General features: G+C 43.8%; 1 protein-coding gene across 2 annotated transcripts in view; it reads right to left on the reverse strand.

The window, feature by feature from the left end:
* The window catches only part of arid1b (AT-rich interactive domain 1B), a 152,395-nt gene extending 130,785 nt beyond the window's left edge, over window positions 1–21,610 (reverse strand). For both annotated transcript variants that reach the window (XM_079573991.1, XM_079573990.1), the window contains exon 1: window positions 20,118–21,610. In XM_079573991.1, coding sequence (XP_079430117.1) covers window positions 20,118–21,305 — 1,188 coding nt within the window. In that variant the 5' untranslated portion in view covers window positions 21,306–21,610. The remainder of the gene's footprint in view (window positions 1–20,117) is intronic.
* Window positions 21,611–23,502: the final 1,892 nt, after the last annotated feature.

Consider the following 23,502-nt stretch of genomic DNA (forward strand, 5'->3'; position numbering starts at 1 on the left):
CGAGTAGTGCTTAACCATAATTGCTTGATATCTCTGGTAGAAGTACATGTCTAGTCACAACACGCCACACTCCACCCAATAAATAGAACTAAATACAAGCATTTCTTTCATAACAGATTTTTCTGAGCATGTTTTGTTTTGCTGGCAAAAGTATAATCCAAAATGTTATGCAGAGTGCCTTTAAAGCAGTACTAAGTAACTCATGCCCCTAGAGGCCATAAGCGCCACTGCAGGTGTTGTAGCATGTTGAATTTTTTTTACTCATTAATTGTCCGTGAGAGTAAATAATACGCTGACAGAAAAGACAAAGGGAGAGAGGAATATTGTACATCCAATTACACAATGGAGGTCATTTTTTTCACTCAAATTTGGCTGTAAATACTGTTTAAGTGGCGCTAGCCCGCAGTTAGCTTTGCCAGTTAGCCTGTTAGCTTCTTCTTCGTGATTCTATCGAATACACCCCATAGGCAGCGAAGTTGCAATTGTGGTTTTCTGTCCAGAAACACCAGACGAGACCCCTTAATCATCCCATTAACACTTGTATAATCTCAAGAGGGACTACGAAAAGGATTTATTATGGTAAACAAGTTACTCAGCACTGCTTTAAATAATTAAATGTATTTGAGATAGTTACACATTGCAAGTGTTTAAACTAGAGCCTATTTCAGAAAATCAAACAGCCCAATTCCACATCAGTTGGGCTTAAAACAAAGTACACTCCTCCACCGGTGATTCATGTGAAACCGCAGTAAAAAACTTGACCCCCTCCACAGTGTCGCTCACATCACACAGACGCACACAGAGCTATTATTGCCGCAGTAGTAAAAGGGCAATGCCTGGAGTTCTTAAAAATCTAGGGCAGTGTGCCACTCATGATATGGGACACGCACCCCTCCCCTCCCCATCCCGATCCAGTTCACCAACTCATCTCCAGAGGTCCTCCGTATGCCAAAAATGCTGAGCACAACACAAGTAAATCCCCTCGCACGTGGCTGCCAAGTGCATAGCGCACACACATACACAAAATACAGAGGAATGAAGATCAGGCTTCAATGTCGGAAGGTGTCAATTCCCAGCAACTGACTGAAAAACTCAAATCTTCTCTTCTGTGCTGCAGGATAGCCTAGGGTTTAGGTGTAGCACACATGCATAAGGCACAGCGTCGTTTGTCATCAGTTCGATTCCCATCTTTGACAATTTCCTGACTGTCCGTCCTTCTGAAGCTTACAGGCCGAAAAACTTCCTCACCAGGTCTGGTTAAGTGAATGTGAAATACGAAAAATGTGAAAAGAACATTGCTCTTCACTAAAGTTCTCTGGAGGCCTTTTGTCACACCTCGCTCAAGCCTTGGCACGCTACTGTTTATGACTATACCAACTTAAGATACTGACGCAATCAAATTCTATGGCTCGCTCTCAAATCCACATTCTCCACACACGTCCACAAAGGAGCAAAGTCAGTTTCATATCGGCTCTCGTGACAAGTTCCATTAAATGAGATTTCTGCCCACCGTTTCCCTCACAGCACTCCACAACAGTTCCTGACAAATTGAAACATTCTTCTCTCTCTCTCCTCTGAGGAACGGCTGTACTTAGAAAAAAAAAAAATTATGAATATGACACAGAGACGGGCGGTGTTTGTGCCAGAAGGGACAGAAGATAAAAAAAACTAGAGGGAATACACACAAATTGTTTTTTTTTTTTTATTTCCTTCAGATGCATTTTTCACTTTGGTTCGTCTGGGCACGCCGTTGACGGGAGCAGGGGGAGGAGCAGCGGAGACAATAGTAATTCGGCTGCTAAATTTAAAATTCAATTTATGAACTCCTCTGCTTACTCTCGTGAGCTAAAGAGAGAGAGGAAAAAAAACAAAGCCATTAAAAGGGAACATGGGTGAAATTACGGAGTGCGAGCGCTGCTAAATTGCTTTTCAGAGTTCAATCGACAGCGTTTTTATGTAGCAAAAATTATTGTACTACTTGCTTTAATGTGCTAAGTTGTTAATCAGAAGGAGACAAAATGAGAAACACAAAAGCCTCGGAAATTCTGATACGCGCGCCGGGATCAGGTAAACACACAGTAAAAGCAGATTGGAAAATGGCTGTTATTCCATTTCCATTTGGGATACTGGGAATTTTAAGCATTGTGAATCTTCTTTTTTTAAGCGTCCATCGTGGCTAGAATAGTGTCTTTTCGGCTTCAGCAAAGACTGCCCACATTGGAACCAAATAATAATGCCCGTTTCTCCCAATATTGACTGTGTCCTCAAATCCAGCACCACTGATGTATAGAGAATGCGATAAGTGACACTATCATGCACAATGAACTCAGGGAATCACTGACCAATTACCATATATATCAAAAATTACAACGGAGCTGCACTCTGCTAGTCTTTAGACATGCTTTGGAAGGACAAAGGCATTTGATGAACTGTTTTCTCTTAGTCAGAAACAAAATTAAAGGTTACAAATCTTGAGATGACAAAAGATGCTTTAATAATATATTCAAATGCATAATTTAGCGCTGGAATGCATACTAAATGCATTTGGAAAACAATGGTACAATCAGGAGCCAGCCGAAGATGTCAAAAGATTCTGTTGGTTCATCTCGAGTATTGCCTTTCCCTTTTCTCTTTAGCCTTCTGTGTAAAAACAAAGCCTTTTTTCCCCCCCTATTCGAACTAAAAAGCTATTTGGCAATTTCTCACATGGCGCAAATTACAACAAGCTCTCTCCTCTAAAAAGACATCAAACTGATTGTGTATGAAAATTCGCCCCTTGATGCCTTTTGCTATTGATTGTCTTTCCTTTTTCTTGGAAGGGCTGCTAACTGTGGTATGCCGGCATTTATCCGTGTGCGTTTGTGAGGAGAAACAAATAGGGAATAATTATTGTCATCGGATCCTCTTTATCCTCAATGCAGCGGCTTGTCTCCGGGGGAATCGGCAACCATACAGGCCTTGTTCTATTCAAAGTGCAGCGTGCGGCCAGGCCCAGGCCTCCACAAAAGATGGGTCGAGAGACAAAAAAGGCTTCATGAGCAGGAAGAGGAGAGGTGGAGAAGAAAGACTGCAGCGGTGGGCGAGTGCAGATCCAGTTCCATATTAATGTGTGCAAATTCCCCCACTCCTGCTGACTAAGATTAGAAAAATTAATTTCATGGATGCAGAGACAATACTGATGTCATCAAGCGGGGAGCAGAGGAGCCGTGTGCCGTTAACCCCTGCCTGTCTGGAACACGCCAGAGACGAGTCGCTCTTTAAAGTGTCAGAATCAAAGTGGACAAAGTAAAAGGCTCTTGTGATAAAACGCCTTACATCCGGAAACAGTTTAAAATCTCAACTATTCTATATAGAGGGGATTTCTAAGCTATCTGTCAAAGAGAGTATTCTAAGATATTTAGCAAAATCCATTCCAAACAGATCAAATGCTACACTATTTTCAAACCAGTGTACCCTAAAGTACCTATAAGTCGCATTTGTTTTCACAGTTTGGCACAGGGTGCGCCTTATACTCCGGAACGACTTATAGTCCGGAAAATATGGAAATTATCAAATGATATAGTTGATTTTATGCTAAATCAATATTTACTCATACTAACAATTCAGATCATGAAATGGAGTATTATAACTTTTTTTTGCTTAAGACGCATGACTTTTTCCCCCAGTACAGCTGGTCACAATCTGTTTAATCTTTTGTGAGGTTTTCCTCCTTTTGTGAGAGATTTTTCTTTCTTTTGGTCAAAAAATATGAAATGACCCCCAAAAAAAGTACTATGATTGTGAAGCTAGCACAACCTTTATGTTTTTTTCAAATAGCATCTTTATTAATTTACTTGGGTCATTCTATTCAATTCTAATTGTTTAAATCGTTTTATTAATACTCTATTTGTAGCCTTTTAAAAGAACACATTGGTAACAACAAAGAAAAATCTCATCAGGGACCAAACTGCTAATCATTTTCAAATTTTACTACTAAGAACTAAGTTGGGACCATGTACAATGACAAAAAAGAAAAGTGTACATAGTCTGTATTTGCCAGTGACGCTGGGTGAGCTAAGAATATGGCGAACAAAGGGACCTCGGGCTCCTGTAACGCATCCAACAGCGTGCTTTTGTGTCGGTGCAATACAAATAATTGGTCTGTGTTTGTCGCCCTATGCGTTTGACACCAATATTTACACCCCGCACAAACACACAGCCCCCCGCTCCCCCTCACCCCTCCCCTGTGCATCAGCAAAAGTTGCCGCGCGCTGGTTTGGTCACGGCCGTTACAGACACGTCATTAGCTGCGTGGAGGAGTGTGGCGGAAGGGAGGGCAGGGGGAGAGAGGAGAGGCAAGCTTCATCTGTCTCAAGTGAGATTGGGGTCACGGAGGTCGCCGGAGCCCTTTTTCTCCGCAGAGACTGAGAGATGGGAGGAAGCGGCGGCAGGGACAAAAAAAAAAAAAGATGGGAGAAAAAGCCTCAATGGCGAAACGAGATGCGGCTGACACGCCGGTGACACGGCATTAAGAGGGAAAACAAATCAAATGCGGTTGTCGTCAAACGCGTGGAGAAGCATGGGCTCAAATGGACAGTTTTGCTACAGAATTGTGGATGGACACTTACGGGGATAACAAGGGGCATTACAGTAGTGTGCCGAGAGTGTGTGGGATGAGATGGTTAAGTGACTGGATTATGCCTTGATCGTTTTAAACCGATCTTTGTCTTCTTCAGAACAGAATGAAGGTGAAGGGCTGCTTTCCTGTGATGTTTGAACTTTTAAAAAAAAGGTACTATGCAGTTTACTTTGAACGTAGACAAATACTTGAGAGGTATTGAAAACAAGGCAGTACAGTTTGATAAATCAATGAGAGCAGTCCTGATTGGCTTGTTTATAAAGTGTGCTTCCTGGAGTGGGTAGGTGTTCATGGGAAATTCTATTCTGTGGAACTAAGCCTCATAAACTTTATACAGGAACACAGGATTAATCAAACAGGTGTGAATGAAACAGAACATAACTCCATGTATGTGTTTGATAGGGAATCAACATGGCAAAAAATGTAGGCTGAAAAGAAAATCAATGCTGCATAACACTGTATTAACCCTCTTAAAAATATAAAAACTCTTTGTTGTTTGCCAAACATGTGTTTCAAGGCAGCTTTACAACACAGACGCTTGTTCCAAAGAGAACAGATTTAAACGATTTCTTTGGAAAGTAGTGCATCTTATTTTTAGAAAGACTTCCACATGTGTCTGCTGTGTGATGTCGAGAAGCTCGGTTCCCAGGCTCCTCCTGCCTCTCAGTCCACTCCCAGCCCATAGGACCGCTGGGCTCTTTTATGGAAAAGGCCAGGGAGGGAACCAGAAGAATGTGCTCCTCTCAGACTCCCCGAGCCGCACAGCCCTGTAGCGAGACTGTTGCACAACACAAAGACACAAACGCGGCTGTGGGAGGATACATTAATTCCATGTGGCCAAAGAGCGTCCCATTAACCATGCAAGTCCAATTCCCACTTATTCCAGGAAATCACCACCTTTGCAAATGGGATGGCATTGGAGAGGAAGCGCTTTTCTCTGGCTCGGATAATTATGAACGAGGCCCCATATCGCCAAGTGTGTTTATGAATTAGCAATGGTTATTCATGATAGTGTGAAAATACATAAGTGAATGCTAAGCAACAGAAACGCTGCTAAAGGGTCCTGAGGGGGCTCTCTCTGCCATCCATTAGTCTTCCCTGCAAGGCAAAGCTTAACGAGCTCTTCGGGCTGGGAGGCCGGCCACTGCACCAGAGAGCACAGTGAATTATGAATGTTAACGCTACCTAAAGCCACAACACAATAGTCTTTCACTTTACAATGTGTTTCCACTTGTGCATCTTGATTTCCTGGTGTAGGACTATTTATATATATATAAAAAAAAAATCTACAAAAGCATTCATCAAAGTAAAAGTAGAAGTTTCTATAAAAAGCAAGTGGGTCACACCAGCAGAGCGCGCACTGCTAAGAACAAGGATTCGCAATCAGCCTGTTTGTTTTGGAGCACTGCCCAGTCCTCCAGGGTGGGAGCATCCATATTTCTGCTGCAGGTGATCCATCAGGGGGAGGAAGAAGAAAAAAAAAAGCATAAAACACAAATAACAAACAGATACCATGACCTTCCTTCCTCGGGCGGATATTACATACTCATTAAAAGTCACCTGAAACAATTTGAGGCAAATTGATTTCATTATTGGACTCGGCACGACATACAAGGACCCCACGTCTGATAGCTCAGCGGGAAATTTACAAAGTTAATTAGAAAAAAATTGATTTTCATATAATTTTCTCAGGCGCAGCTCAGCCCCCACAATGACATGAGGGGGGTGGGGGGGGGGACCTGCAGGCAAAGTAGCGGTGGGAGTAGCAACAATAGCATTCATATAATTATTCAACTAGGAGTATAAAATCGTTGAGGATATGATACTCTAGATATAAAAGCGTTGACTATAATGTAATCTTATTTTGATACACTAAAATGTACTGTGTGATAAAACTATGTGGAAGCTCAATGTGTTGAAATGATATGTGAATTTATAAGGCTAGATACTCATGTCTTTTAACCTGCTGACCCCTCCTACTCAAACTGTTCCATCGAGCAGTCATGGCATACCTGGCTTTCATTTTGCCCTGTAATGAATGTGAGCGCCCCCCGTCTCCTCCCCACTGTGAAGCCTCCCACAGAAATAGCCTCCTTGACCTAGTGCTGCTGCGTCCCCTCCTCTCACACACACACACACACACACACACACACACACACACACACACACACACACACACACACACACACACACACACACACACACACACCCTCTGGAAGGCCCCGCTGACTGTGAAGCCTGGGCCAGGCCTCCATCTCCTGAGTCCTGACTCGGAATCAATCACCGGAGCTGGTGGGGGAGAGGGGCCAATCAATGAGAGGCTCCGGGCCCCCACGCACATGTCTGCACTGAACCTCTCACTTCTATTACAGCAGGGCCCGGGGCCGTAGTTTACACTGCACTGACCGGGCAGGGCCATATGAGTAACATATGACTCTGGGAAATAAAACAGGTCATGTTTGCTGTTTAGGGGCCTTTACTTCTGTCGAGACAAGGTGGTATCACAACAGAAGCCAGTTATCATTCCCATCGAGATCAAATGTAGGATTTATTTACACCAATACACATACCAGGTGCGGTGGGTTTTACTGTGGCCATCTTGTTGCAGGGCTGGCCCACACAAGTACACAACAATAGTTTCACAGTAGATCATTTAGAGCCATCAAAAATCCAAAACACGAATGACTTTAGAGTATAATGATGATACACACAAAGACGTGAATAGAGTTCTGTATTATAACCACGTCAGATGTTAACCATGGACTCACACCTTTACTCGAAGTGTCATATCATAATAAACTAATTGGCATCAGCATCTACCAAAGTGGCATGACCTCAGCTCCAGGAAAATGAATCCTCAATATGTGGCAAAGACAATATTAACTCTATGAAAGCCCCTCGATGTCGTTTATCAAAAAACAATGTCCACAGGCATCCGTCAAACTTTTGGTCCACGTACAGAGAGTCCGAGTGCAGTGGGGTGTGTGTAGCAGATGTGTCCAGATGTGCGCAAAAGCCTGGACAGCGCTCGCAGTTGGCAGGCCTTCTGACGGCCCTGTGTTCCTTATTGATAGAGGGATCACACAGAGAGGAGCAGCCCGCCGCAACGCTGTCCTGCGCTGTTATTCTTCCCAGTCGGCCGGGCCCAAATGGGGGGCTTCAGAGCCAAGCTTACAGCTGTCAGATCTGGGCCGAATCAGAGCTGAAGAGAGTTCAAACATTTAGCACAAGGACCGGTTCGTTTGTCGTGCACATGCCTCCGGATTCTAGCCCCGATCACAACGGGGGCGGCGATGAATTACGTTTACTTTGTTGTATTTACTTGCGTAGCTATTTGAAGTAATTGCAGATCTAAGCTTAGTTTTGCAGAAGGGAACAAGTAGAAAAGTACTATTATTTGAGGTATCAATACTACTTTCGCTTATCCACCATCAGTTCAAGTACATACTTTTATTTTACTTTTTGTCTCATTTTTACTCTTGCAACAAGTAACAGCACTCTTTCATCTCTCTTCCCACCTCCGCAAAGATCAGAGGCAGTTGTTAGGAATAAACTACAATATCACAGACTGCATTTCATGTAGAGAATAAAGAGTCAGACAGGTCCGGTGGTTTCGATTTATCGGCCTTATGATAAACATTTGCCTTTTCGACACTGCTCTGTCCAGGCAATGGCCCCGACAGCTCGCTCTCCTCAAAGCAGTGACCTGAGCCGATATCGTGCTTGTGCTTTTTTTTTTTGTTCCGCCTTTTCCAAAAGCATGTGTTGACTGCTCATTCCCTATTATTGCCTGTTGAATTGTCTCCCTGACCCTGCTCACGGTGCCATCTTTCTTCCCCCGGCTGCCGCAGAGTTATGGAGTGGGGCAGACGTTTATAGAGGGCCGACCCTCTTCTCCGAGCTTTGATCCACGATGTTCTATAGCCTATAGTTTTGTAGGGGTCAACACCAGAAGAGCTATACGCAGGCAGCGGTGTGTGTAAACGAAAGCACATTGAGCCACCGCGGGGGCCTTGGGAGGATTTGAAGGGGGTTGTGAGGTGCATACAGGCCCTATGCATTTGGCAGCCGAGGCTACTCTACATGTGCAGCCAGGTATTTCTTACATTTTGGACACCTTAGCCTTAGCATTTCTTACTAAGGACGTGCATAGAAATAACCGTGACAGTGACCCTGATTAATCCTTGATATGAAAAGAGCACCAGTAGAGGGCAACAGAGAGGCATCTAAAGCACAACGGAAAATGAAAAGGTTCAAAATCAAACTAGAAACAATGCTAGCTGCTGTTGAACATGCTAAACTGCAATTTGCCCATAAGCATGATCGAAACAAGTGCTTTAAAAGAGCTTATGGACTACCACGCAGTGACGAATAAGTATATAGTCCAGCGTGTGTTTGGAGAGCGGAAGAGGGAGATGGACAAATTATGCAGGAAACATGCACGAATTAAACAAATCACTGCAGGTACGTTTGTGATGAGGATATAGCAACTTTATAACATGATCAAAAGCTCAGATAAAAGCCAGTTTTGCATAACACAGACCCTTTTAATGCATGGGATGAACACAAACAACAACTAAAGTGACACAAACTAAAAAATGGACGAGCCAAAAAAAAAAGAAAAAATCCATTCGGCGGCATCACAGCTTTTCCAATCTGTCATCTCTGTTTCATCCAGCGCCTGTGTCCCCTATACAAATTATTCATGCCAGCAGCTAAATGTATTCATACCATTCTGTTTACTTTATTACGGCACTTTTATTCTGCTCTTTTCCCCACATTTGTTTACAAGAATAAAAGCCTACTCTGACAGAATTATCCCTCCGCACAACAAAAATAAATCACAGCGCTTGCACACACATCATTCACATTCAAAGAGCACCGCTAAATTATAGATGGCCCCTTTCTCCCCAAATATGCATTTCATTAGCATTTCCTTCGCTTGTTGTGTTTTTTCCCTTCTCTTTTTTCTATCCGCTTGTGCATAGAACCAACTAATGCGTGCGCGTCAGAGTGTGAGTGAGTGAGTGAGTGTGTGTATGTGTGTGTGTGTGCGTGTGTGTGTGAACGGAGAATGGGAGCAAACTCGCAGCAAAGCAGGACACGTCCCCTTTCCCAAGCCTAATTTAGGATTCAATTACAATACTCTTTAAAAAGCGTCGACTTCGCAATTAATTATTTTAAGATTAGTCTGACAGTAATGGGCCTCCCACTGACGCCAGCCAGCGCGGGCCGCCCCCCCTTCCCCCTGCACCCCGGGACCAGCCTGTCTCATGTCTTATATATATAGATAGAAAATAAACACAGGCTGTATCTAGCTCCTGGTTCACCGTGCGGCTCTACCCTTCACACTCTGTCTGCCTTCTCTTCATCTTGCTCTGGCTCGCTCTCCAGAGGAAACGCCAGATAAATCTTGCTCTGCTCACCTTCACCCCCCCCCCCCCCCTCTGTCCTTTCTCTCTCTCTCTCTCTCTCTCTCTCTCTCTCTCTCCTCCTCCACTCGGCTCACTCTCACACTTTGTTTCTCTTTTCTCTTCTTCATGTTCTTTGTCCCTTCATTACTTTGTCACATGCGCTACAGTCTCCTTGGCGGAATGGGGTGCAATTGCCAGTACGGAGCGCTGTTTTTTTTTTCCTTTTTTTACGAGCCACAAGGGCCTTCTCCCACGTCCTCTCTCTCTCTCTCTCTATCTGGCGTCCCGGAGAAACGCTGACGGATGGGCTCTGCCGCTGCGTGCACGTGAACACACATGTGCGATGCAGCCGTCTGTCACCGCGCTGCCGGGCGCAAGAAGAAAACACGCCGCCTCCTTCTCTGGCTTTGATTGCAGCGAGCCCCTCTCTCCCTCCTCTGCTGCCGACGCTTCCTCCCACCACTCTCTCACCGCTGTGTACCCAAACTACTTTTCCTTTCCTCGTTTTGGAAATGAATGTCATCATGCAACCCCCCACCCCAACACCCCCGGGCAAACCTTGGCTCAAGCCCACGATCCTGTTTATTTAAATATTTGAGATGTAAGCAGTCATAAAATAAATGTCAAGAGAGGCGAAGGGATGGATTGGAGGTCATTATGGGTAATGGTTTCTGATGTATGCTGCGGCCCCCGTAGTGTCACCTCTGCCGGCTCTCCCCCCCCCCAACACACACACAAACCTGCGCCGAAGACACTAACACAACAGGGGAATAGATGGAGCAAGAGAACACAACTACTCTCTCTCACACACACACACATTCAGCCAGCGATATGGAAAATAGGCCCTCCCATGCACAATTGACTTCTAATACATTGTATACTCCTCAAACCATCCATTTACCAGGCACTGCAATTTCAGGGGCCCAGCATTTTGCCAGCACTTTTGCGAACACCTTTAAAAAAAAAAACCTACAAAAAAAACCTGCAGCCTGTTCAAATGCCTCTCTCTCGCGGTAAAGTGCCAATTCAAACATGTCTGCAAAAGTGACAAAACATCCCCGCGCTTTATTGACTCGCACGTTGGACCGAGCGCCCGGCGATACCCACTGTTTAGAAACAGCGCGCAACCTTCCACATGCCCGCAAAGAACGTTTCCCACCTAGTAGCACCCAGAGGATTACAGCCTGTAACAATTTCACCCAAGAACTGATAAAAGAGGGGAGGTGGGCGGGATGAATAAATCAAGCGCAGCCACTGAGAGGGAAGGAGAAGAGAGACAGAGGAGAGAGTTAGAGAGTTGAACAACCTTGAATCTCTCCTTGATGCAGAGATGCTGAAATACTGCGGATCAGCACAAAATGGAATCCGCAATTAAGAGTAAAAAAAGAAATCATCAGGAAATGTTCATTAGCGGCCGATGGTATATTGACTTGGCATTTCGGGGGGCGTTCCGTTCTCAGACCTTTGCCTAACAAGCTCCCAGGCCGGACCGCAGGGCTGCAGGAGGGGAGTGACATCACATCAGGGGGGAATCGCAAGTCGCCCAAAGGTGCTGGCGCAGGTTGACACCATCAGCAGGAAACGTTTCACTAAATTCACTACCCTCTTTTTATTTTAGCTACAACTAAGTAAAGAATGAGTAGGAAAGCCAGTAAGGAGGGACAAACACACTTGAAAAGCGACAAAGATTAGCATAAAGACAGAATACAGTCACTTTTTTGTACTTTTTAGCACATATCTCAAAGCATTTGTTTCGGGGGGGTTTCAGTTGTTTAAAAATGTGCTATGTTGGGAATTTTGATTAGATTAGAAGTAAAGAAGATTTCAACAAAGCTTGAAGGCGGCATATTTCAGACACTTTCAGGAGAGGTCACAAACAAGGAAGAAACACATTTCATTTCCGTATTATAGTGAAATTGTTGGATGTATTAGGTGAAAAGCTAATAAACACATTCTCAATTAGTGTGTGTTTTATCAACTAAACTAAAGTCCCCTTTCTTGTGAAGTGAAGCTGCCTTTGCAAGTCCCTATAATGCAATATTTATAGAAACTTGTCATACATTGTATCATATGTACAGTAAAGGCGTAGACACCACATACTATAGTGAAGACCACGTTCCTACATCCGTGCATTAGTCTGGCTGTATATACAGAGAGTGCCCCGCCGGAGCACAGGTCAGGGTGCCCTCCAGAGCGCGCCCTCGTCTCTGTTAATTACCACTAATTGGCCCCGCTCGTTTCTCTGCCGCCATAATGGAACCATTCATCTTTACTACTTAATGAGTATAGCAGTGTAGTCACCAGCCAAGGTCACCCCAACGCCACCAGCATCCGATAGCAAGAGAGAGAGAGAAAGAGAAGAGAGGGGGCTCGATGCACCGGGAAAGAAGACGGAGCGCCTGTCTGTTTAAACGCAAAACTTTTTACATGATTCAGCTTTTTGGAATCTGTGTGGAAGTTAGGAAACCCGGTCTGCAGTGTCCAAGGCGAACCACAACACACACGGGGAATTTCCAAAGACAGTCTAATTAAAATACCCTTCTGCAACAGCAACAATAGCTCTTTCCAAACAAACGCTGCCTCACATAAACAAGAGAATGCACTTTTTCGAAACGGACCGAGTGCCTCACGCCTGGCATAAGCACACACTATTAACAAACAATCAGTCGGACAGTCGGTGCAGACTCCAGGCCCAGCGGGTGAGAGGGCAAGTGTTATAGCTGCCTCACATAGCGTAAAACATCTAATTAATGTTTTAAATTTTGAACAACAGCTATGTACATGTTGCCCTTATCACTGTGAGCCATACGGGAAGGTAACAACATCATAACACCAAGACAGAAAGCACCAAAAAAGCCAATATTCGATCCAAAAAAAATATTTAGCATATTATCCAGACTATAAGTCGCACTTTGTTTCATAGTTTGACTGGGTATGAGACTTATACTCAGGTGCGACTTATATATCAAAATATATAATTTCACATGTTCGTTATTCTCACACTGACAGCCGCTAGAGGGCGCTCTAGGCTTGTGTACCGGTATCTGCTACTCCTGTACCACTGAAGATTTAAAAAAAAAAACAGTAATCGAGCAGCAGAAAGTGAGTGAGCGAGAAACTTGTGAGGGACTGGTGAAAAGCGGAGGTTACTCTTACTGCAATAAAGTAAACAAATAAAGCGAATTGCGTTCCGCTGGATGGCCACAGCTGGAGGAACGAGTTTGCAAATGGCTGCTTGAACAAAGTGCTGGGAGAAGCACCAAGGTGGCTGGTGCGACTTGTACTACGGAGCGACTTATATATATATTTTTTTTATTCTTCATTATGAATTCTTTAGCTGGAGCGACTTACACTCCTTAGCGACTTATAGTCTGTAAAATACGGCAAGTTTCTCTAAGTACAGTATCTTCAACAACATCATCTCTATATTGAAGCCCATTGCATATATCACATGAAAAAAAATCAAAGTCAGATCTAAAATGCTGTATATACCCAGGGGCCAACAGGTCAGAAAGACAACATTTCCCGACAGCGAGGGCCATGTAGGCTGTCAGTTCTCGCCTATGGCACAGTGGAGGGATACGCCATCACATCCGAGCATCATAATCTGCCCTGTCAAGTCAAGCCAAAAAGTTGACAACCAGCCATTTCCAGGAAGAAGTGCCAGAGAAGTCTATTGCATCAACAGTGTGCTGTGCTCGGAGGAGGCAGAGGAGAGACGGGTCCTGTTGTTCTGGTAGCTTTATAGATTATGGTAATGCGGTATTCCTGTCTCCCCACTGGCACACATCTGACATTACAGTAACCTTTGCATGTTTGGACAGTAGCTGTAGCTGACCATTCAGATCTCCCCACCCACCCTAAGGGGTATTGATATCCTTTGGAGGAATGAACAACTTAAAAGAAATGAGACAATTTAACTACGAAAATGAAGTTCACAGTGTGGTCGATATCTAATCCAGTTCATCCGGTTTGCGCAAGAAGAGCGGCTGTAGGAATGTAAAAAACAAGTCGGGATATATCAGAGGAGCTCATACAGTAATGCAATGGAAAAGGCAGCATCAGTCAACATAACAAGATCAGTAACTCACAACAGCCCCTTGAAATCAATGTAGATTTGATTACAAAAAAAAAGAATTAAAGAGGTTTTTTATTTTCGTTTTGGGGAATTGGACGCATTTTTCTCACTTAGATAATACAGAGAGATTCTTTGCTGTTGTGAATCTGACAATCATTATATTTGTACTGAAAACTATTTATTATCTTGCATTATTTTTTATTTGTTTGTTTAGCAGTGAATCATTCTGTTTCGCTACTTTCCTAAAGTTAGCAGTCTTTGCCAGGCTGTGACGGGAATTACGTCGCTTAAAATTGCTTGTCCATCACTCACTTTCGGAAACACTGTTATGACAAAAACTTATAAACCAACACGATGCCTGCAATAGAAAATCTCAAAAACAATATACAGGTGTCATGTTGAGGCTGGAAAATACATTTACTTGTCAAAGTACAGCACAAGTTTGTAAGAGATAAAAACTGAACGAAAGTAAAGTAAGAGAGGCGGTGTGTGCTTGTCACTTCATTTTGTAATTCCTATGCGTTCCCACACTGTGATTGTGGTGTATTTTTTAAAGCTGGGCGAATGGTCTCATCATGCCAGCGTTGATTAAAATCACCTCAAACCAAACAGTGAGATGCAGTGCACAGTCTGGGAGCTCAGAAAAGAGTGTGCTCACTTTGATGCTCGCGCTCGGTAATGATGATGAGAGCCACCATTATGATGATGTCCTAACTGGATGAAAAACACACAAATGCACACTTGCATCGCGTTTTATTGACACTAATCACGCAGCTGAGGGAAGCAGTCATTCCTGCTGATACTATAGATATGAGTGTGGCGTAGGATATAAATGTGCTTACATTTACATGGACGTGTGTAGAAGATGATGTAAAAAATGGTTAAGCTCAAACTTATTTATACAAGTAAAACACAGACAAATAAATAGTCAGGGAAAATGTACAGTATGATCTGCATGTTAGATTTTAAAACAATACATTCAAATATCTCAAACTTTGTATTTACGCTAATCAGGGTTGCAAAATGCAGGAATGTACAGGAATGAAGAGAAATAAACTGGGAACTAACACAACTGAAGGCTGCATTTTTACAGACTGATGCAAACTGCAGCATAAGAATCTAATACACTTAAATATCTCTCACAAAAGAGATGAAAAGTTTTAAAGAAATCATCATGGTCCTGTCTGACAACACATCTTTAAAGAGGACAGACAGGTGTATTTCAGGTGTATGGCCTCATTCCATGTTTGTATCCTCCTGGTTTACTGTCACTAAAAGTATGCAATATTACAACACTCAATTATATTGTTCTACGAGTCTGTCAGTTTGCAATGATAGCTCTGTTGTTTAGGTTGGTTGTGTTTAATGCAGAGCTCAGACACAGGCAACTACTGCACCCGCCCACTCCTCCTATTGGTCAGAGTCTGCCCGGGACTGAGTGAGTGACAAGTGAATTTAACCAATCACAGTGAAGCATCATAAATCAAAATCATGACATAAAACTTTGCCGTTTCTCCCAGCCCTGCTGAGATAGAGCATTAAGCGACACTAGTTTGCAGCATTTTGTTTTAGGAAAGATGACGATGTTTTGTGTTTGATATGACTTTAAGGGGCCTCACACTTTTTGTATGGGTCAGGGTGGGTGTGACATTCCTCACAATACATGTTTATGGTTCAAAAACAGAGTATCTAATAGTTCATTCACTGTTTATTCTATGAAAACTACAAAAATATAATAAGAAAGTTTGCCATTTGCAATTTCTGGAAATTCATCGGGAATTTTCCTTCCGTTTTCAACGCAAACTGCAATAACTTAAAAGACTTAAGACCTAGAAATAATTAAAATAGTTAAACTTTTCTTTTTTATTAGACAACAAACTAACAAACTCTTCCTGATGATTAAACAAAAAGATTAATAAACTTTTTTTTTTTAATTTTCAGAGTTATGCATAGTTTCATTCTTATGGTGTGTTAAATCAAAATAGTCACCCACAATGTATTTAATAGATCTCAAATTTAAAGTCACTATTTCATTCTACTCAATTCTGAAGTTCTTTACAGCATCAGTAGTAACAGTGGTGGGTGCACACCGCCACAGCTTTGTACATATTTTACACAATTTGTTGGCTGTCTAAACATCTACATAGTGACTGCTGCTCCCCCGGGACTAAGAAAAAAGTGAAAGAACTTATAAAGCTTAAAAAGATCTATAGCAGACCATCTGTTAAGTAGGTATAGTTGTCATGCATAGTCGTTTCATGGTGGAACATAAGGCTACAGGCGGAGTGTGGCTCAAGAGAGAAGAAAGAGAGAAAACGGCGCTCCTCTGGGATTGGAGGGGGAGGAGGTGGTGGGGCGGTCCCATTCGGCAGCTCCACGTGGCTAATCTGCATATGTGAAGGTCAGGAGGGTGGGCTGGGGTGCCACGGCTGCACCCGACACCATGAGGCCTGGCACCCAGCCAATAGTAGTGTGTTATGTATGCGTGTGTGTGTGCAAGAGGCCAACAGATCGTAAATACTACTTTTGCTGTGCATCGCTCAAAGAGAGAGAGAGGGGGGGATTTAAACTACACTGACATTTGCCAAATGTTTTTTTTTTTTTTTCTCTCCCCGTGTGAACTCGCCCGGGCCATTCCTCAGAAGTCAGCAGTGATCCTTGTGACTTACTTCAAATATAGCCTTCGATTTTACATCTCCATCTTATACTCCTTATCACTACAGACAAAGCAAAACAACGTGAATGCAAATGCTACGAGCACTACTGCTGCACTGCAAAACAAAACAGTATTTCCTATTTATCTTTAAAACCAACTTGTTTTTTTTATCATATCATCAATAACCATCATGAGCAATCAATTTAGACAGTGTCTTACCGCACTCCAGCACTACAAGCTTGCAGGAGATTTTTTATAATTTTTTTTAATGAAATGATGCTGGAGTGGCTAAGAGGCCTGTAATTCATTTATAGTTGTATCAAACATGTGCATAACACATAGCAGAACGCCTAAAGACAAGCAGCATATTTTATAAGTGAGTGAGCCCAAACATAACAATCAAGAGCCAATCCAAGAGCCTCAATCGCCCACGCAGTCCAGCCCAAATTTCCCCTATGGATAATTATGTTCTGTTACCGGCCGTTCGGATAAGGCTGTGCCGGGAAACAGCTGACATCAAATCAACGCCTGCTCGTAGTAATTAAATCCTTTCTTCAGGGTGTTTACACATCAACCTTTGACTCGGAGGGGATGCTCCGACCATGTGCACAATAGAGCTATGCGCAAAACATACATTAGCTAATAACACAAGACTGTACCACTCCTGTACACAGACATTTTAATATTCATTATTTATATTTTTCTAAAAGGCGCAAACTTAATTGGCGTTTGGTGGAAACCGCATGCACAGAAGGATAACCTCTGCCTGGCAATTACCTACTCAGACTAGCTGTTTCATCCAAGAAAGATAGAGGAAAAAAAAAAAGAAAAAAGCTCTTATCGGGCACAGCAGAGCAAATTAAAACGCCACTCCGGTCTAGCTAATCAGCGCTGCAGCAAAGATGTAAACAAAACAACGTAAACAAATGGGCGATGGGAGGGGCCAGGCCGGACAAGCGCTGACAAGAAGCTTTCGCCTGCAAACGCAACACGACGCGTTCAAGGGCACACATTAACATACATATACAGACGTTCACCTGGGTGCCCACTTCCAGGCTGCACTCGTGGTCTGTCTTCTCAATGAGCATGCATCTTAAATGAATTCCCCGCCATATCCATAGTCAAACCCATCACTATGCACAAGGCTCCCCGAGATAGCCGCATAATACAACGTGACATTGATGCATCGCTCCCATTATAAAGTCTTTGTTCGTATTACACTAATAATTCATAAGGGAGAAATGTAAACAGTATGCACCGGAGAGCAGAGAGTGAGAAGGGATCGTATCAAGGTAAGCACATTAGCAAGCGATGGGACTGTAGCTGTGTGTGCCTTTGATGAAGAACTGCACAAAGCTTTTGATTTGGACTTTAAAAAAACAAAACAAAGACAAAGCACACAGCGTAATTGATAAATTAGGGGGAAATACAGACACAGTTTACAGTTTTTTATTAGGTCAAATTTTAAACAAATAGCGACTTTAATTAGCAACAACAACTTACTAGGCTGTTGTTTTATCTGTTAATTGCCTTTGTTTGTGCGTGAGCTATCTGAGAATAACATACTGATTGTTTTAACACACTTACACAAGCGGGAAATGTTGTTAATTTTTGCACTGTTGTAAGCCAATAAAATAGGAAACTGTAACGTCTATAATGATGATGTGTCTGACATAAAGCATCCACAATTGCCACAGCAGAGGGTTTACACAATGAATGGCAAATATTCTTCTGTTCTGCCTTAGAAATGAGGACATTTGGAAACTAGGACAATGCTGTTTTGATGAGCACTTTTGACACACACAAGGACAGGTGCGGGGGCAACGTCTTTATTTTGGTGAGTGGTCAGACCCTGCATAAATGGGGTGCACTCTGGAGGGGGCTTGGGGGCACGCAGAGGGGAGGGGTAATTGAATTTGAAAGAGGGAAAAAGTGTGCCAACAGGTGACAAGAGGTGTGCTCCCCCATGAAACGCAGCCTCTCAAGCACAGCACAGCCATATCACGGGGCCAATTTGGAGCCGGTATATTATGCACTACATCGCTCGGCTCTCTCTCACTGCTTGTCAGCGCAGAGAGGAGCAGTGCCGCCGCTGCTGCTACTGCTGCTCTAAATATGAATTAAACATAGGGATTTGTGCCGTGAATATACAGCTTCCAAAATGTTAGGAGTCAAGTAAAAACAGTAGCGCTTTGAGAATAAAATGCTAAATATACATGCATTTAATAGATAAAAATGTAGAAAAATAAACGGTTTCACGTATAGTAATAACAATGCATGCAATATCAAAAAATAAATATGCATGATTAGCAAATGCGGTAGTGGTGAGGAGGACTGAGGCAATTGTGGGTTTGCACTGACCATCATATCAGTATCATTTACACCGATCAATACAACACAGACGGGCACGCTTTAAGGCATCAGTTTCTTCTATTCCAGCGTCCAACACAAATTGCTTTTGATTGAGACAATATAGGTTAATGAACTACTTTTGTTGTGAGACTGACACTAAATGCATGTGAATGCTCCATCTTTTGCCCTCTAGTGTTCCAGATGTGACATCCAGCACTGCAAATCCAGCCACAACTAAAGCTGGATTGTTGCTAACTTTAACAGGTATTTTCTCACCAATAGATGCAAGATGTATGTATTTCAATTGTAAAATATACTGTATATATATATTTATATATGTTAAAAAAGCTTTAAGATTGCCCCAGGTTGCGGCATTGAAGGAAGTAAAAGTAAAATTATATAAAATACGACACAATGTGGCAATAATAAACAAATGAAAATGCCTCATAATCTCACTGGACGAAGCACCAACACTAAGGATCAGCAGAAGAAAGCAAGCCTTTACTAATGTTTGACCAACAGGGTCACGGAGAGCCTATCAGGTGGAGGATGGTTTGTCAAATGTGAGCATTGAGAGCTTTTGGTCCGTTTACCTTAATTCAAATTCCCGAGTAAGAAAAGAACCATGAAGCACTGAGGTATAGGCGACACTCTGCTTTAAACTCGGGACATTAGAAAGTCATGTATGGTATAATGGTATTATTATCATGTTAAGTATTATTTGTCATTCATTGACTACTGACTGAGACACTTTGAGATGTGTTTGACAGCACATCGTCAATGGGCTGTCAATAAAGCTGCTCATCATGTTTAACTAAGGCCTTGACCCGATCATACACATGGATTAGGCCTAACAAAAAAAGAGTGCACAAAGTTATTAAAACCTACAGGAAATATTAGGCCTATTGCACATGATCATAGATTTCATATGCCTAATGCATGCCATGGCTGAATGACCTCTGAACTCTGAGTGCAGCGGATCAAAAGTTTCCTGCTCACCTGCGCCCTGCCGAGGCCCTGACCTCCGTTTCCAGGACTCATGGAGTGGGGGTGATTTCTCTGCTGGCCTCCCCAACCGTGAGTAGAGGGCGGTCCATACTGTTGTCCCATGTCCTTTCCTAAGCCCATGCTGGCCTGCTGCTGAGCCGTAGGACCACTGTAGTCTTGATAGGCAGCGCCATAGCCGCGCATCATAGGACTAGGAGATGTGAGCAGCTGGTTTAGGGTCGGTGTGGCCCCAGAGGGATGCTGCTGCGGCTGGCTCTGTCCTGGGTACCTCTGAAAGCCTCCTGAGGTCGGCCCCAGAGGAGACTTGGTGTGGCCCGCAGGGGAGCTGCTGCCCATCATCATGTTTCCTGGCTGTCTGCACCCCGTAGAGCCCATCATCCCGTAGGCCCCACCGCCATAGCCCGCGCGGTACCCCGGGTACTGGTTGTATTGGCTGTTGTAGCCCGCTTCGTGGGAGTTCTCCAGGCTGTTGTGAGCTATCCCAGACCCGCCATGTTGATCATAACAAGAACGGGGAGGGTAATAGTTGTTATTAAACTCAGAGTTGTTGCTTGTTGGTCCCAAGTTGCCGTGCTCATACCTCCCGCCCATCATCCTCTCCGCGGGCTTACAGGTGAGGTCCCCCTCACCTTTCCCCGCCATGAGTTGCTGTTGTGGCTCCCCCTGGCCTCCCAACAGGTTCTCTTTGCCACCGTGGTGTGGGTGATCTACGGCCCTGTCCCCACGGGGACCCTGGCCGTTGTTGTTGGCTGTATTGTTACTTTGGATCTGCCGTTGCTGATGTGGCGCAAACTGACTGAAGTGCGTCTGCGGCTGCTGTGCGTGAGGCTGTGGGTCTCCGCTCCCCACACATTTCAGCTTGTGGTTCGCAATCATGCTCACTTCCATCGAGGAAGTGGATGAGTGAGTCGACGCTGGAGCTAGCGAAATGTTATTTCCATCTTTGTCATGTCCGTCCGCGTTGTGACTCGTGGAAGTTGAATGGACCATGCTGTGCTCGTTTCTGTGGTGATGGTCTACATTATTCAGAGTCCCATCTCCAGCTCCGAGCATCGGTCCAGTCCGCTGCACGGTCCCGCCTCCTCCGGATTTCCCAGAATCGAGCTCTGGTCCCAAGCTGCTGGACAGTTTCTTGTTTTTACTAGTTCTGGTCGGAGCCGATGCCACTTGCGCAGCCATGGTCACTGCAACATCTCAGCGCGCGGTGACAGCAAGCTCCGGCCAGCCGTGCGCACAGAATAGTACCAGAGAGGAAAAACACGCACCGAAGGCAGAATATTTTCAGCAAAAACAAGCTTTGTTCCTGCGCTGTGGTGGTGACATGGCGCGTCAGCGACGCTTCATGTTCAAAGTTTCTCCAGCAGTTTAAAACAAACTTTTCTCTTGCCCGCACCGCCTCTCATCCATCCTGCTCCTCGGTAATATGTAGCAGCGTCTCCCGGAGCCCTTGTGGCCCAGCATGGCATGAGAGAGAGCGAGCTCTACCAGCTTATCCACCTCCTGCTCTAGCGCGCCTCGCAGGAAAATCCGGACTGGAGTCGAAAGCCACTGCACGTTGCACTAGTTACAGTTTCATAAACCCGTTACACGGAAACGTAGACGGTGATATCAAACATTGTGCTATAATAGAATTACCACGTGACAGGTAGCGCTAGACGAAATCACGCAATGGCAAAGATGTAAACTACAGGATGAATGACTCCTATCAAGAAGAAGGCAGTAGATTAGATACACAAATGTCAGACACGATATTGAAATAACTTGAACTTGTCATCCTGCGCTAAATCCAAGAATGAACTGGAAGCAGGACAAATATTTTTAATGACCTAACATACAATCAACTAAAAATGACAGTATGAGGCCAGAGAGCGCGGATCTACTCCATGTCTGATCTTCCCACATACCGCTCTCCCTGTCCCTCGGCGAGAGCCAGTTCTCTGCAGCTCTGACAGGAGTCGGACACGCAACCACAAGCTGTGCGCAATAATGTTGCCATCGGAATAAGAATGTAATCACACTTTATAGCAGCTTTAATGTTGTAATATCAACGGAGTTCACCCCCCACGCGCTTCAATCCCTTCTTTTCATCCCGAAGTAATGATCCCCTTGTAACAAACCGTAGGCTACCCGATGATAAGAGAAACAATATATAGGCTATCACAAACTGTGGCTTAATCTGCACCATATCGAGGCTAATAACAGCGAATTTACAAGAAACACGTGTAAATCTTCGTCTGAACGTGATGTAGCTCCATTATAGCCTATTATGGTCATAGCCTATTATTGGGCTATTATTGTTTGGTTTATTGTGTCAAATAAGAACTTTTCTTGATTTGAGAGTGACAATGAATAAAACAGCAGAGATAAAGCGCAACCCCAGGCTGTGGTGTAGGACCACACAGAACCAAAGTCTACAAGACACGCTCTCCCATCAGCAGTATTCACACATGAATGTATAATGGCGCTTAGTAAAGAAGCCTGCTGTCTGCTGGGACTTGAATGAGCAGAGGGTCCTCTTTGATGAGATCAGATGCATTTGATCAACAGAGAGAGGCGCGGATGAAAGACGGGTGGGAGCGGGTCTGAGGGCAGGGAAGAGCCGGGTTTGGGGATGAGACTCTCTCAGACAGGATGGCCATAAGAGTGACTGCAGCTGCTCCGAATATGCGACAATGACCGTAGTATGAAAACTTAGCATTTTAGGCTAAACTTTAAGCAACAGAAAAACACCTCTGTAAGCCTCAGTCATCAACACTGTTTTTCTGACGGTCGGCATTATGAAGGCCATGAAGAAGGGAAGCCCCCTGCTGGAGAGATACCGTTATTACAATTTAGCCTTACAAGTGTGAGTAATTTACTGAAGGCCTACTGATGTACAAGGAAATGTTATGTTAAAATGTTATTTGTGCTGCTGTCAAATAAGTGTTTTCAAGTCAAGGGCAAAAGTATTATCGTAAATTTAAAAAATAGTGACAGCTCTAAAGCTATTTTCCATCTATTGGTTTTATGAGTCCATATGGTTATAAGTGAGGGCAATAACAATACTATGATCCAAACACTTGTGTCCGTTCAGCTTGTGAAAGCCTCCAGCCTCAATAGGCCAGATGGCTATTTAATGACAGACCTTGGGAACATCACACTTGCAATTTTGACAAAAATGTAGGTAAATGTGTTCAACAACAGTCCATTTAACTGATCAAGAGGTTTTTGTGTTGAGCATCTACTTGAAGACACATGACTGGTCCTATTTCACTGTTGTGATTAGAAGAAGTCTCCTGCTCACTCCGTGGCCTCTGTGCAGTGACGCCTGGCTCCATCAGCGTCTCAGATCAAAGCCGGAGCTCTGATCTCTACAGCCGCACCAGCGCTGACAGAG

This window comes from Gobius niger (genome assembly GCF_951799975.1).
Source record: "Gobius niger genome assembly, chromosome: 16".
NCBI lineage: Eukaryota > Metazoa > Chordata > Actinopteri > Gobiiformes > Gobiidae > Gobius > Gobius niger.